This window comes from Prionailurus viverrinus, chromosome F1 (genome assembly GCF_022837055.1).
Source record: "Prionailurus viverrinus isolate Anna chromosome F1, UM_Priviv_1.0, whole genome shotgun sequence".
NCBI lineage: Eukaryota > Metazoa > Chordata > Mammalia > Carnivora > Felidae > Prionailurus > Prionailurus viverrinus.
In genome coordinates, this window is record NC_062577.1 from 65,591,058 (window position 1) to 65,604,772 (window position 13,715).

Genomic DNA, 13,715 nt, shown 5'->3' on the forward strand with positions numbered 1-13,715 from the left:
ATTATGTGATAGTCTGTTTCAAGACTTAACAGATTCTAATAATCAGGAAGATTTTCCCTTTGTCTGGTTGTATATATGCTCCCTTCTTGTAGAATGGAGAGAACTCTGATGCTTCCCCCCTTTTCTTCTAGAGCTCAGAGTGAATTTTTTATTGCTTGCTCCTTGTTTTTCTTCTTTCTAGATGGAGGAGTCTAATAATGATGTTAAATTACATCATATAACATTCCAATGGTTATGAAGCACTTCGATACAGTTATCTCACTTAATCTGGTGGCATCCCTGTGAGGCAGATGTCTGTATTCGCAGAAGAAAGAAAATGAGACTCTGGCCGAGGTTGCCCAGAACTGAAACGCAAAGCCAGGGTGTCTGGTGTACTATCTGGGCAGTGCAGAGCAGGAATTAAGACTGTGGGTTCCAGGGCTAGAGAACGTGGTTTCAGAGCATGGCCCTGTCACTACTAGCTCTTGGGACAGGTTCGTAATCTGTCTCAGTTTCTTCGTCTGTACAGTGGGAGAGGTAATAGTCCTTGCCTCCCGTGGTTGTTAGGAGGAGTAAATAAATACGCATAGTGTGTAGCAGAATACCTGACGGATGTTGGGCAAATACCGGGTGTTACCGCTACGACGGTTCTCCCCACTCCACCGTCACTGTCGCCACATTGTAGGCTTCTTTGATTTCCAAGGCCAGTGAGCTGGCAGCTTGTTTTTCATTTACGATTGGCTTCTTGGGTTAAGTTCTGGGAGCGGTTGTTTTGGAGATTCTGATGGTGTTCTCGGTTTATGTGCAGAAGAGCAAGGCAATGAAGAAAGTGAGAAAAGGCGAAAAAAGAAAAAGGGTACCAAGAGGAAACGAGATGGAAGGGGTCAAGAAGAAGGCACTTGGGCTTGCGACCTGAAGCTGGACGACGTGCTGGACCGCACGCTGGAGGACGGCGCCAAGCAGCACAACCTGACCGCGGTCAACGTGCGCAACATCCTCCACGTGAGTAAGGAACGCGATGGAAACGCCTCTTGGAGAGCACGTGAAACACTCAGGGAATTCTTGGTTCTTAGTATGGGAATTGGTGATTTTGTGAGGTGCGTGCGCCAAAAAACTTTTTCCCTCCCAACACGCTTTCTCATTGCACTCAGCACGCATTAGAAATCTGAACACACATTTAAAGAGACCTTAACTGGGAAGGTAAACTGTTCCTCTGCTTCCTCCACTGACTTGATGGGTTGTCCTCGTGGTTGGCAGACTCAGAGATGATAATGTTCACAGTGGACCTGCTCTTTGGTGGGTTGATAGATCTGAAAAGATGCCAGGTTAACGGTTTACTGTGCACATTTGCTGATACTGTTCTTTGATATGTATCAACACGGCCATTTACAAAACCTTCGTTGCTTGTTACTGCTTCTCTGAAGCACGTAGTCCGTTATTTCGGAATCTCATTCGTGCTCTTGGTAGCTGCCGATGGGATCCATCTGTTTGCTGCTTTATTACAGTTTGAACTGTGTGCTTCTGTCCAGAACTGGCTTTACCCCAGTCTGAAGCCGTTTCAGTTTCTGGCTCTCATCTGTCCATTCCGTGTCCACATGCAGTGGACATGTGTCCACTCTAGCAGAGTTACAGAGGACTGAGCGTTGTCTAGATTACACATCTTTGTTGCATAAAGTGAAATTTCATCTTTCTCCAGGAAGTAATCACAAATGAACATGTGGTAGCTATGATGAAAGCAGCCATCAGTGAGACGGAAGATATGCCCATGTTTGTGAGTAGTTGACTGTTACCCTTTAATGTCAGGGAACTGAGCTATGGAACGGGGCTGCGCGTAAGGCGTTACTTGGGACTGTGTAAATAGCTTGGTGGTTGGGGGCAGAGGTAGCATCTCAAAACCCCAGGTACACGTGATGATTTTTATTGACTGTTTTCTTCTCATTTTCCCTGCCTCAGGAGCCCAAAATGACACGCTCTAAACTGAAGGAAGTGGTGGAAAAAGGAGTGGTGGGTGTTCTGTTTTTTTTTTTTCTTTATTTAGTTTGGTAAATAAAATCTAATTACAGGTTAATTGCAGGGGAAAAATATATAGGAAGGATTTACTATGGTCTGGGTTTGCATCCTGAAATACTTGTGAAAGAGAAATAGAGACAACATGCGGAATCAATATCAGAGTTTATTCTAGTTGATGCGGAGGTCTTGCTTTTTGGAAGTGCTGGGTAGATAACCATTTAACACGGTTGAAAGCGTGAGCAGGGTCAGTTTTCCTATTCACGTTATATGTGGCATTATAGCATTTTTCCAAGTATGTTCCAGGGAGCACTTGCATCAATGTCGCCCTGGCGTGGGGTCCCTCAGGAGTGCTAATGAAAAATGCGTATTCCTTGGCTCACCTCAGACCCGGAACAGGGAGCTGGATGTAGGGCCTGGGAACATGCATTATTGGAAACAGCAGCTGGCTGTTTTGCACACTGAGAGATGAGAGCCATTTGAAGACTTCTGGAGTATTCTGGTGCAGATGCTGGGACCCATTTAAATCCTACTCAACAAGTCCAGTATGTGCTCAGCACCTGTGACAGGCGGGCGATAGTCCTGAGGCGGTCCACTTTCTCTCCAGTGTAGGGAAGATTTGCCTTGAGGACTCATGATGCGTATTGGTGTTCTTGTCTTTTATCCGGTTCTGTTCTTTGCAGCTGTATAGAAGAAATAAGTCCACGTGACCTTCCCTCTAGTAGAAGAAAACTAGTATGTCTTTTTGTAATATTCTTTTCTTGCTAAATGTCTCTCAGTTTTTTATTGGTCTTCACGTGAGAAGGCTTTGAGTACATACACTAATCTGATCCTTTTCTTCTGCATGTGCCTACTTTGTCCGTGTCCTTTTAAAAGTATGCGTGGAGTCTCCTGCTGCAGATGTTGTTTAACTAGTATGGCTTAAAGTTAGGTTATCCCCTCCGTGTTTCAGGTACCGTATTTCTCTTAATGCAGCCAAGGATTGCATTGGCTTGTTTTTGACAGCTGTTGTATTGTTTTGTCTGATCAGCTAACCCCAGTTGCATATAGTGAAATTTCATTTCTCCGGGAAGTAATCACACATGAGCCTGTGGTAGCTCTGATGAAAGCAGCCATCAGTGAGACGGGAGTTCTGTGAAGTCTGCCTGACATACAAAGTATAATTGAAAGTAATTCCATATTTGATTTGGAAACAGAGATCCAAAGCAGGCTCTGGGTTGTGTTTACCAACCGTGAATAAGAATAGATAAGTTGGACAGCCCAAGATGTTAGTGTATGCGGGACAGCAAGGACTGAAGTCCAAGTTTCCTGCTTCTTAATGCTTAATAGACGGACTCCAGGACTCCAGCACACTTCCGGATGCTGCCTCGCCCCGCCTTTTTGGATGGATTTGGCAGTAGGCAACCTGATGGGTTTAGAAACACACCCGGGAAGGAGTGTGGACCAGAATCACATCATTCCCTTTACCCTATACTGGGCCTAGTTCAACAGAGCAAGGGAAGGGGCTGGGACATGGCAGGGCTGAGGAGATGTGGAGAGGCCGAGGCTCCTTGTGGAGATAGAACCCAGTGCCTCTTGGGTGGTGCTCAATAACCCGATTTTCACTGGGTCACCTTAAATGCTCAAGAAATTATACACTTCAGGGACATTTTTTGTCAGCAGCATGTAAGAGCCTTAAAAAAATTCTTTAAAAACATTTCACTCCAACTCTGTTATTTTAAAACATACAAGAAGTTAAAATAATTTTATAGGAAATTTAGATTCCATCTAGATTTAACTGTAAAATTTTGCCATATTTTACTTTATATCTTTATATCTATCTCTTGTTTTTTTCCTGTACTATTTGAAAATAAGTTGAGGACAGTTTGATACTTTACCCCTAAATCCTTCCAAAAGAACTGGTCATGGCTGGCTTTTGGGAGGCACATTTACGTTGGATTTATGTGATTGATTAAAAAAAAAATACTGATGTCAAAAAGGCTACTGTCACCTATAGTATCTTAGGTATGTGTATTATTATAGTTTACAAATAGTTTTTTTTTAATGTTTATTTTTCAGAGAGAGAGAGAGACAGACAGACAGACAGACAATGAGTGGGGGAGGGGCAGAGAGAAAGAGGGAGACCCAGAATCCGAAGCAGGCTCCAGGCTCTGACCTGTCAGCCCAGAGCTCGGTGTGGCTTTTGAATTTGTGAACAGTGAGATCATGACCTGAGCCAAAGTCAGTCAACCTACTGAGCCACCCAGGTGCCTCACAGATAGTTTTCAAATTCATTAATCCATGTGAACCCAAGTTGTGATACAAAGTCAGGGGTGCCTGGCTGGCTCAGCTGGAAGAGCATGTGACTCTTGATCTCAGGTTCGTGAGTTTGAGCCCCACAGTGGGGGGTAGAGTTTATTTAAAATATATAAGTAAATAAAGTAGGCAAGACCGATGCTTTTTCCACTTATAGTTAATAAAGTCTCACTAGGGTTAAGGCAGAGATGCTAGATTGAAATAGATTCTTCTCTCCTTTTCATCTGATAAGCTCTGGCAAACAATTGAGAGTATACCCTTGGAGATAATTAATATTCCTTGATCCCTGCACCTACACGTTAGGTACATGGATGGCTCTTTGTGATGGTGAAGAGGAGGTAAAATTGAAAAGCCGTCTATTTCGGTGAAGAGAACGTAATTATTTATATTCTTTGTTGGTAGGTAATTCCAACATGGAATATTTCACCAATTAAGAAGGCCAATGAAATTAAGGTAAACTTGGAAGAGGTAATTCTTTTTTCCAGAAAGACTTCATCAGTTTTGAAATCTAAGTACTTCCTTTCTATTTAATTTTTGGGGGATCTGTCTTCTTGTTTTAATTCGATCTTTGTTTTTTTTCCTTTCCATTCCTCTTAGGTTTGACTCTCACGCTAGGAATCTCTTTACCCGCTGCCTGTTGTTACTTGCTATAGCTGCTCATTGTGCTGTTAGGATTTATTTCTTTCCTGCTCTGCTTTCTTCCTCTTATTTTCCAAATACGTATGATTTGTGTTTCCTGTAACTTCATTTCTTTCTATAATTTGTGCTAACGCAGCCCCCTCAGTTTGTGGATATTCACCTCGAAGAGGATGACTCCTCAGATGAGGAGTACCAGCCAGATGAAGAAGAGGAGGACGAGACGGCTGAAGAGGTCAGTGGCTCCCCCCTTGAGTGTTAGCTGCTAATGGAGAAGAAACGAGACCCAGTAAGGCCTCCTTAGTGTTGTCACTTGTTCTGTAGAGAGGAACGAGGCACATTTCTTTTTTCTGCTCATTTCTTTGCATAAATCCAAGACTGCGGGGCATTTTCTCTTCTACTGCTCCCTTAATGTTTTCGTGTCTTATATTATGAAATAGAACACACATCTAATGTATATAGAACTGTGCACAGAATAAAAAAAATTTTTTTTAAATTTTTTTTTTTAACATTTATTTATTTTTGAGACAGAGAGCAACAGAGCATGAACGGGGGAGGTTCAGAGAGAGAGGGAGACACAGAATCTGAAACAGGCTCCCGGCTCTGAGCTGTCAGCACAGAGCCTGACGCGGGGCTCGAACTCACGGACCGCGAGATCATGACCTGAGCCGGAGTCAGACGCTCAACCAACTGAGCTACCCAGGCGCCCCCGGAATAAAAATTTTTAAATACAGCTTAAATAATTATAAAGCCAGTCCTCACGAGAGTTCTCCAGACTCCTTAAATGCAGCCCCACCAGCGTACCCGCGTCCTCTTTCTCTGTGGTTCTGTCGCCTAAGTGGGCAGCGCTGCGCGTGCTGCTTCTAAACTTACATGTACTCCCCCATGTCTGGCTTTTTTGTTTTTTTGTTTCATCGCTGACCCTTTGTGATTCTTCTATACGGCTGCTTACAGCCACAGTTTGTTCGTTCTCATTGCTGTGTAATGTTGTTTCTTAGTGCATTCTTTGACTTGTTTATAAAAGGATTTTAAGCCAATGTCTTGTACTTTTAATGAGAAGACCAATCTGATTAGCTTCCGAATATTAAACTTCTGTTTAAGGTTTATTTTCTCTTACTTTAAATTGATTCATTTTCTTGAGATACTTCAGACTCAGTGGAATGACGTAGGGGCAGAAATGTGAACACGAACTGGGTTTGTCTCGTAGAGTTTATTGGAAAGTGATGTTGAAAGCACCGCTTCGTCCCCACGTGGGGCAAAGAAATCCAGATTGAGGCAGGCTTCCGAGGTGACTGAAACGGACGAGGAGGGCGGCGTATTATCGGAGGTGAGTCGGCGCCGAGCACAAGAGACGAGGATGGGACTGCGCCGCAGGGCGGCTGTCCGTGGGATGCTGAGGCGTCCCCCTTGAGCACACGCCACTCGGTCCCGCTAATTGTGCTGTTGCCTGTGCCTCGTCAGAACTGTTCAGATTTCAGAGTCCTTTATTTAAGTCAGCCAGCAGTTGAGAGGAAAACTGGAGCTCAGTGATGGGGGTGGGGGTGCTTTTCTGAGTCCTCCGAGCAGCCAGATATGGGTGACTAGCGGTTTCTTTTCTCCTAGCTTTGTCTTTTTTCTAATGTGGTCCTAAAGCCATTTTTGTTAGATTTTCCACTTTTGATCACCTAGGCAGCATCCTGTTGGCTCTATTGGAAATAGGATGGAACCTAATTAGATTAATATATTTGACAGTGTATCTGTTTTTATGTAGCTCTGTCTACACGGCGAGGGAAAGATCACTGGCATATGAAAGATGTGCCCGTCTCTGCCCACCTCTTTTGTTTCTTTTCTCTCCTTCCCTCTCTTTCTCTTCTCCTCCCTCCCTTTCACTTTTTAACATCGTTGCCTCTTTCATTCAGGCTGAGAAAGTCCCCACACCTGCCGTTAGGCACATCAGCGCTGAGGTCGTGCCCATGGGGCCCCCACCTCCCCCAAAGCCCAAGCAGAACAGGGACAGCACTTTCATGGAGAAGCTGCACGCGGTAGATGAGGAGCTGGCCTCCAGTCCGGTGTGCATGGACTCTTTCCAGGTGAGCAGTGGAGGTCTGTCACTGGTGACGTCGGACGGGGCCACGTAGCTGTTGCTCGGGTTGGGAAGGGAGAAGGGAAGTTGTGAAATTGCAGGCCGTTGATCCTCTGGTTCAGGCCGCTTTATGGGGAGAATTGTAGCCCCTGGGGAAGGAGTGGGTACGTGATGCAGAGCATTTCAAACTGTGGAACGCAGGACGCCTCCCCTTCAGCCGGCCCCCGGGTCCTGACCTTTACCGTGGCTGTGCTGTCACTCCCGCCGCTTTCTCTCTGTCTGCACACTTGCTTTCCTGAGTCACTTCATGTTGCAGTCACAATGCTCTTTTTCTCCTAAACGCTTGCATGTGTATTCTCTAAAATAGGACATTCTGTTATGAAAAGAAGTAATATTATCTAATCTAGTGAAGTCCTTTTTTAGATTTTTACCAGTTGTCCCAGTAATGTCCTAGGCAAAAGAAGCAAGTTCCCGTGATGTGGGACCCAGTCTAGGATTACACATACAGCGTCTTACCTCATACGCTGTTATTGCATTGTATTGCATTGTATTGCATTTTATCTTATTTTATTTTTGTTGTATTCTATTTTATTTTTATTCTATTCTATTTTATTTTAAAGTAGTCTCTGTGCTTAGTGTGGAGCTCGAACTCACGACCTGAGGTCAAGAGTCACTTGCTCCCTTGACTGACTCAGCCAGGGTGCCCCTCGTAGCCTTCTTTAGTCTAGAACAGTTCCTCAGCATTTCTTTGTCTTTCATAACCCTGACATTTTGAACTGTGTGGACTGTAATTTTACAGAATATTTCTCAATTTAGATTTTTCTGATATTTCGGCATCATTAGATTCAGGTTTCACGCTTTTGGCACAAGCAGCACAGAAGCGATTATGGCCTTTCTAGTGCATCGTATCCGGAGGGACGTGACACCTGCTGTGTGAGGTGTGATCACATGGTCATGGTGATGTCTGCTTGATTTCTTCATGATAATGTTCCTATTTCCCATTGTTAATGGAATGTTATATGTATCTTATGGGATATACTTTGAAGCCAAACATCTTTTTGCCAGTAAGCATCTGTTGCTTCTTCTTGCTGGAAACAGTCATTGCTGTGGTTGGTGTCAATTGAGGACTTTCTGAATTCCACCATTTAGCCAGTTCTTTCTAAGGCTCTAGGTTTTCTCCACCAGTCTTGTAGGTTAATGAAAAATATGTCTGTTCTAAAATTTAAAAACAGAATATTGAATGGAACAGCCCCGAAAGGGTCATTTAATTTAATCACACTGCTTTGGGGGTGAGTGCATAGTGTTTAGAGAGCAGTAGTGTTTTGTGTAACCGTTTATTCGTATACTTGCTGAACGATAGAAGTTGGGGAATAGCAGTATAAGACAGAAAAGGTCTTTCTTTCCTCTTGGAGGTTATAGTTTATTGGAGAGAGAGAGAGAGAGACACCATAAACAAATCATTTCAAGTAAGAACTAAGTAAAAGCGAAGAAATATGGTAATGCCTATCAGAGTACTTCACATAACATGATCAGAAAAGGCCTCCCTGGGTGCCTGGCTGGCTCACTCGGTGGAGCATGTGATTCTTGATCTTGGGATTGTTGAGTTTGAGCCCAGATCTGAATTAGAAGGAGCTGTGCATCCGGGTGTCTGCTGGGTGGCTGTCAGTTGAGCGTCCGACTCCTGATTTTGGCTCAGCTCATGGTTTATGAGATCGAGCCCCTCGTCAGGCTCTGCACCGACAGTGCGTAGCCTGCTTGGGATTCTCTCTCTTTCTGTCTCTGCCTCTCCCCCGCTCAGTGTGCCCATGCACACCTGCACTCTCAAAATAAATAAACATTAAAAAGAATTAAAAACTCTCCTTTGGTTAAGGTGGGAGAGCAAGGGAGGAGACAGAAGAGTTACTAGACGGCTGCAGTCATCCAGTGAGAACTTCCTGACTTAACCTACAGCTTCAGTGTCATCGCTGTCCACATCCCAGCTGCTTTTTCCTTTTTGGGCAGACATTGATAAGCTTATCCTGAAATTCACATGGAAATGCAAGGGACCTAGAATAGCCAAAAATGAGCAAAGGATAAGAATAGATAGTTCTCCAGAGAAGACCTACAGATGGCCAGTCAACATGTGAAAAGATGCTCAACATCATTAGTCATTAGGAAAATGCAAATGAAAAGTATGAGACAGCACTTCACAGCCACCAGGACGGCTAGGGTGAACGCATGGACAGTAGCAAGTGTTGGCAAGGATGTGGAGAGGTGGAGAACCCGCACACATTGCTGGTGGGAATGTGAAATGGTGCGGCCGCTTTGGGGAATGGTTTGGTGGTTCCTCAGAACATTAAACATAGTGACTGTGTGGCCCAGAAAGTCCACTCCACGAGAATTGAAAACGTTACATCCAAGTAAAAAGCGAGTACACAAACGTTCATTGTGGCGTTACTCATAATAAACTTTCCCCAAAGTGGAAACAGCAGATTTTCACTCCCTGCAGTGTGGATACACCAAAGTGTAAATGGGACACTATCATGCAATGAAAAGGAATCATGTACTGACTTACACTACAAAACAGGGGAACTTTGAAAATATTATGCTAAGTAAAAGAAGCCAGACACAAAAGGCCACATAGTGTATGATTCCATTTATTTGATATGTCCCGCATGAGCCAATGTAGAGACAGAAAATAGATCATGGGTGTCAGGGACCAGGAGTGGGGGAAAGGGGAGAGTGACTGCTAATCAGATTGGGATTTCCGTTAGGGGCGAAGAAAGTATTCCGGAATTAGATACTGGTGATGGTCCCACAGCTCTATGAATGCAGTGAAATCCACTCAGTTACACATTTCAGAAGGATGAATTTTATGGTATGGAAATTATATCTTAGTAAAGCTGTTACAGATGTTCCTAAAATGTTGATTTTATCTTATTGTATTGTGTTTATTTATTTTGGGAGAGAGTGTGAGTGGGGGAGGGGCAGAGAGAGAGGGAGACAGAGAATCCCAAGTAGGCTCCACAGTCAGCACAGAGCCCAGTGCCGGGCTCAAACTCAGGAACTGTGGGATCACGACCTGAGCCGACGTCAGCAGTCAGACGGACACTCAACCGACGGAGCCACCACTAAAATGTTGGTTTTAGGGGTGCCTGGGTGGCTCAGTCTGTTGAGCGTCCGACTTCGGCTCAGGTCATGATCTCACCGTTCGTGGGTTCGAGCCCCGTGTCAGGCTCTGTGCTGACAGCTCGGAGCCTGGAGCCTGCTTCAGATTCTGTGTCTTCCTCTCTGCCCCTCCCCTGCTCATGCTCAGTCTCTCTCTCTCTCAAAAATAAATAAACGTAAAAAAAAAATTTTTTTAATGTTTGTTTTAAAGCTGATGTCATTGTCCTTAACGTTTTTCAAAGAATAAGAAACCCAACCTGTTTAGAGAGGAGACCTTGTGATTGCAGCCAAGAAGAACAGTGCAGGGGTATGAGGTGTAGGTGTGAGGAGGTTTGGAGAATTAGGAAGCACTAGCCGTTGAGTGACCCGTGTCATCCCTTCTTTGTTGACAAGCCCATGGACGATAGCCTCATTGCATTCCGAACCCGCTCTAAGATGCCTCTAAAAGACGTTCCCCTGGGGCAGCTGGAGGCAGAACTCCGGGCTCCAGACATCACGCCAGACATGTATGACCCCAATACAGCAGACGACGAGGACTGGAAAGTGTGGCTGGGCGGGCTCATGAACGACGACGTGGGGAATGAGGGTAAGTGGTCATGTCTGTGTGCACTCTCCACTCTGTGGTCGAATTGTCATTAGTCCGAAGTTTAACTGAACTTAATTTTTTATTGAACTCACAATTTTAAATCAGTACTTAAGTCCCCTCCTTTTTTTGGGTTAAGAATCTTTTCTTTTGTGAGGCGCCTGGGTGGCTCATTCTGTTGAGCGTCCGACTTCAGCTCAGGTCATGATCTCACAGTCTGTGAGTTCGAGCCCTGCGTCGGGCTCTGTGCTGATAGCTCAGAGCCTGGAGCCTGCTTCAGATTCTGTGTCTCCCTCTCTCTCTGCTCCTTCCCTGCTCATGCTCTGTCTCTCTCTCCTTCAAAAATAAATAACAACATTAAAAAAAAAATTAAAAAAAAAAAAAGAATCTTTTGAGTATAGTTGACGCACTGGTTGCATTCGTTCCAGGTTGTACAAGATGGCGATTCGACATGTTTGTATGTTGTGCTGTGCTTGGCACGTGTACGGTGTCGTCTGTCAGCCTGTGGTGCTATGACAGCTCCGTGGATGGCACTCTGCATGGTGTGCTGGTTCAGAGTCCTTTTCGGAATCTTTGGAATGCTAAGAATCGTCCCCTGAAACATAAATGCAGAAATAATTTTATATATGACTGCCTGAGGGTGCGCTGACCCCCTGGAGGACTGCTGTGCCAGCCAGGGACCTGTGTGATGCACGTGACAGCGCTAGCTGCCGCTGTGCCAAGTGCACGTCGGATGGAACCGGACTTGGGGAGATCAAGGGAACCGGCAGTGGCTTTGAGGCCCCATTGTGGCTCTTTCCATCTCTGGAGCCAGCGTCTTGACTCCTTTTCATGGGTCAGTCCCGTGCCCAGCCCTGTTTATGTGTAAGGCTGGCACGGTGGTCATCAGCTCACCGTTCACTTCTTGCTTTGCGTCCACACCAGAGGGACCCTTTCCTGCAGGCTTCAGTCTGAAAAATGCACAGGCACAACCCAGACTGGCCTTGTTTGGTCACGGGCCCGCTCTCTTGGTGGTGATGGAAGCCTGTGTGAGCCTGGGTCCTGGGATTGGCAGTGCCTAGCAGTGGTGAGCGTGGGCTAGGCAGTTACCCGGATGTAATAGTATGGCCAGAAGTGGGCACAGAGCAGTGCCCAGACAGAAACAGTGTTGACTGCATACAGTCGTGCTATGAGAATCCCTACTGCAACCCTTACTCTAGAACAGTACTAAAATTTAGTGCTTTAATTTAGTGAAATCAACATTACAGAAGTTGTCTCTGGTGATTTTCTTTGTGTACTACAGTGGAAATCGGGCATCATTCCTGATTCTGTGCAATAAGCTTCTGTAGATTTAGATGTTAGAGATTGTCTTAGTCTATAGTGATTGCAGGTGATGTCACATTCTTTTGATGGAATCTGGCAGATTTTTTTTAAATTTTAATTTTTGAATTTACATCCAAATTAGTTAGCATGTAGTGCAACGATGATTTCAGGAGTAGATTCCTTAGTGCCCCTTACCCGTTTAGCCCATCCCCCCTCCCAGTAACCCTCTGTTTGTTCTCCATATTTATGAGTCTCTTCTGTTTTGTCCCCCTCCCTGTTTTTATATTCTTTTCGCTTCCCTTCCCTTATGTTCATCTGTTTTGTCTCTTAAAGTCCTTGTATGAGGGAAGTCATATAATTTTTGTCTTTCTCTGACTGACTAATTTCACTTAGCATAATACCCTCCAGTTCCATCCACGTAGCTGCAAATGGCAAGATTTCATTCTTTTTGATTGCCGAGTAATACTCCATCGTGTATATAGACCACATCTTCTTTGTCCATTCATCCTTCGATGGACATTTGGGCTCCTTCCATCCTTTGGCTGTTGTCGATAGCGCTGCTGTAAACGTGGGGGTGCATGTGTCCCTTCAAAACAGCCCACCTGTATCCCTTGGATAAGTACCTAGTAGTGCAATTGCTGGGTGGTAGGGTAGTTCTACTTTTAATTTTTTCAGGAACCTCCACACTGTTTTCCAGAACGGCTGCACCAGTTTGCATTCCCACCAGCAGTCCGCACCCTCACCAACATCTGTTGTTGCCCGAGTTGTTAATGTTAGCCATTCTGACAGGTGTGAGGTAGCATCCCATTGTGGTTTTGATTTGTGTTTCCCTGATGATGAGTGATGTTGAGCATTTTTTCATGTGTCGGTTGGCCGTCTGGATGTCTTCTTTGGAGAAGTGTATTCATGTCTTTTGCCCGTTTCTTCACTGGATTATTTGTTTTTTTGGGTGTTGAGTTTGATAAGTTCTTTATAGATTTTGGATACTAACCCTTTATCTGCTATGTTGTTTACAAACATCTTCTCCCATTCTGTCGGTTGCCTTTTAGTTTTGCTGATTGTTTCCTTCGCTGTGCAGAAGCTTTTTGATGAAGTCGCAGTAGTTCATTTTTGCTTTTGTTTCCCTTGCCTCCGGAGACGTGTTGAGTAAGAAGTTGCTGCGGCTGAGGTCAAATAGGTTTTTGCCTGCTTTCTCCTCCTGTCTTAACATTGAGGGCTTTCATCCATTTTGAGTTTATTTTTGTGTCTGGTGTAAGGAAGTGGTCCAGGTTCATTCTTCTGCATGTCGCTGTCCAGTTTTCCCAGCACCACTTGCTGAAGAGACTGTCTTTATTCCATTGGATATTCTTTCCTGCTTTTTCAAAGATTAGTTGGCCATACATTTCTGGGTTCTCTATTCTGTTCCATTGATCTGAGTGTCTGTTTTTGTGCTGGTACCATACCGTCTTGATGATGACAGCTTTGTAGTACAGTTTGAAGTCTGGGGTTGTGATGCCTCCTGCTTTGGTTTTCTTTTTCAAGATTGCTTTGGCCATTCGGGGTCTTTTCTGGTTGGAGTCGGGCAGATTTTGTTCTTGTTGTTTCTTTTTGACTTTTTAGTGGAGAGTGACCCGAATATTAATACTGGTTGTGTTGTGGAAGACTCACACTTTAGAAAAAAAAAAATCTAATTACAGACAACCTGCAGAGCACATCTTTCATTCT

At 44.5% G+C, this 13,715-nt stretch overlaps 1 protein-coding gene across 8 annotated transcripts in view; it reads left to right on the forward strand.

Moving 5' to 3' along the window:
* Positions 1-13,715, forward strand: part of LOC125155108 (GON-4-like protein) — a 75,344-nt gene that overhangs the window by 26,543 nt on the left and 35,086 nt on the right. For 7 of the 8 annotated variants that reach the window (XM_047839918.1, XM_047839920.1, XM_047839923.1 and 4 more), the window contains 8 exons: positions 788-981; positions 1,676-1,750; positions 1,933-1,983; positions 4,684-4,734; positions 5,057-5,152; positions 6,125-6,244; positions 6,816-6,986; positions 10,520-10,712. In XM_047839918.1, coding sequence (XP_047695874.1) covers positions 788-981; positions 1,676-1,750; positions 1,933-1,983; positions 4,684-4,734; positions 5,057-5,152; positions 6,125-6,244; positions 6,816-6,986; positions 10,520-10,712 — 951 coding nt within the window. The remainder of the gene's footprint in view (positions 1-787; positions 982-1,675; positions 1,751-1,932; positions 1,984-4,683; positions 4,735-5,056; positions 5,153-6,124; positions 6,245-6,815; positions 6,987-10,519; positions 10,713-13,715) is intronic. The other variant, XM_047839921.1, reaches the window with a different exon arrangement.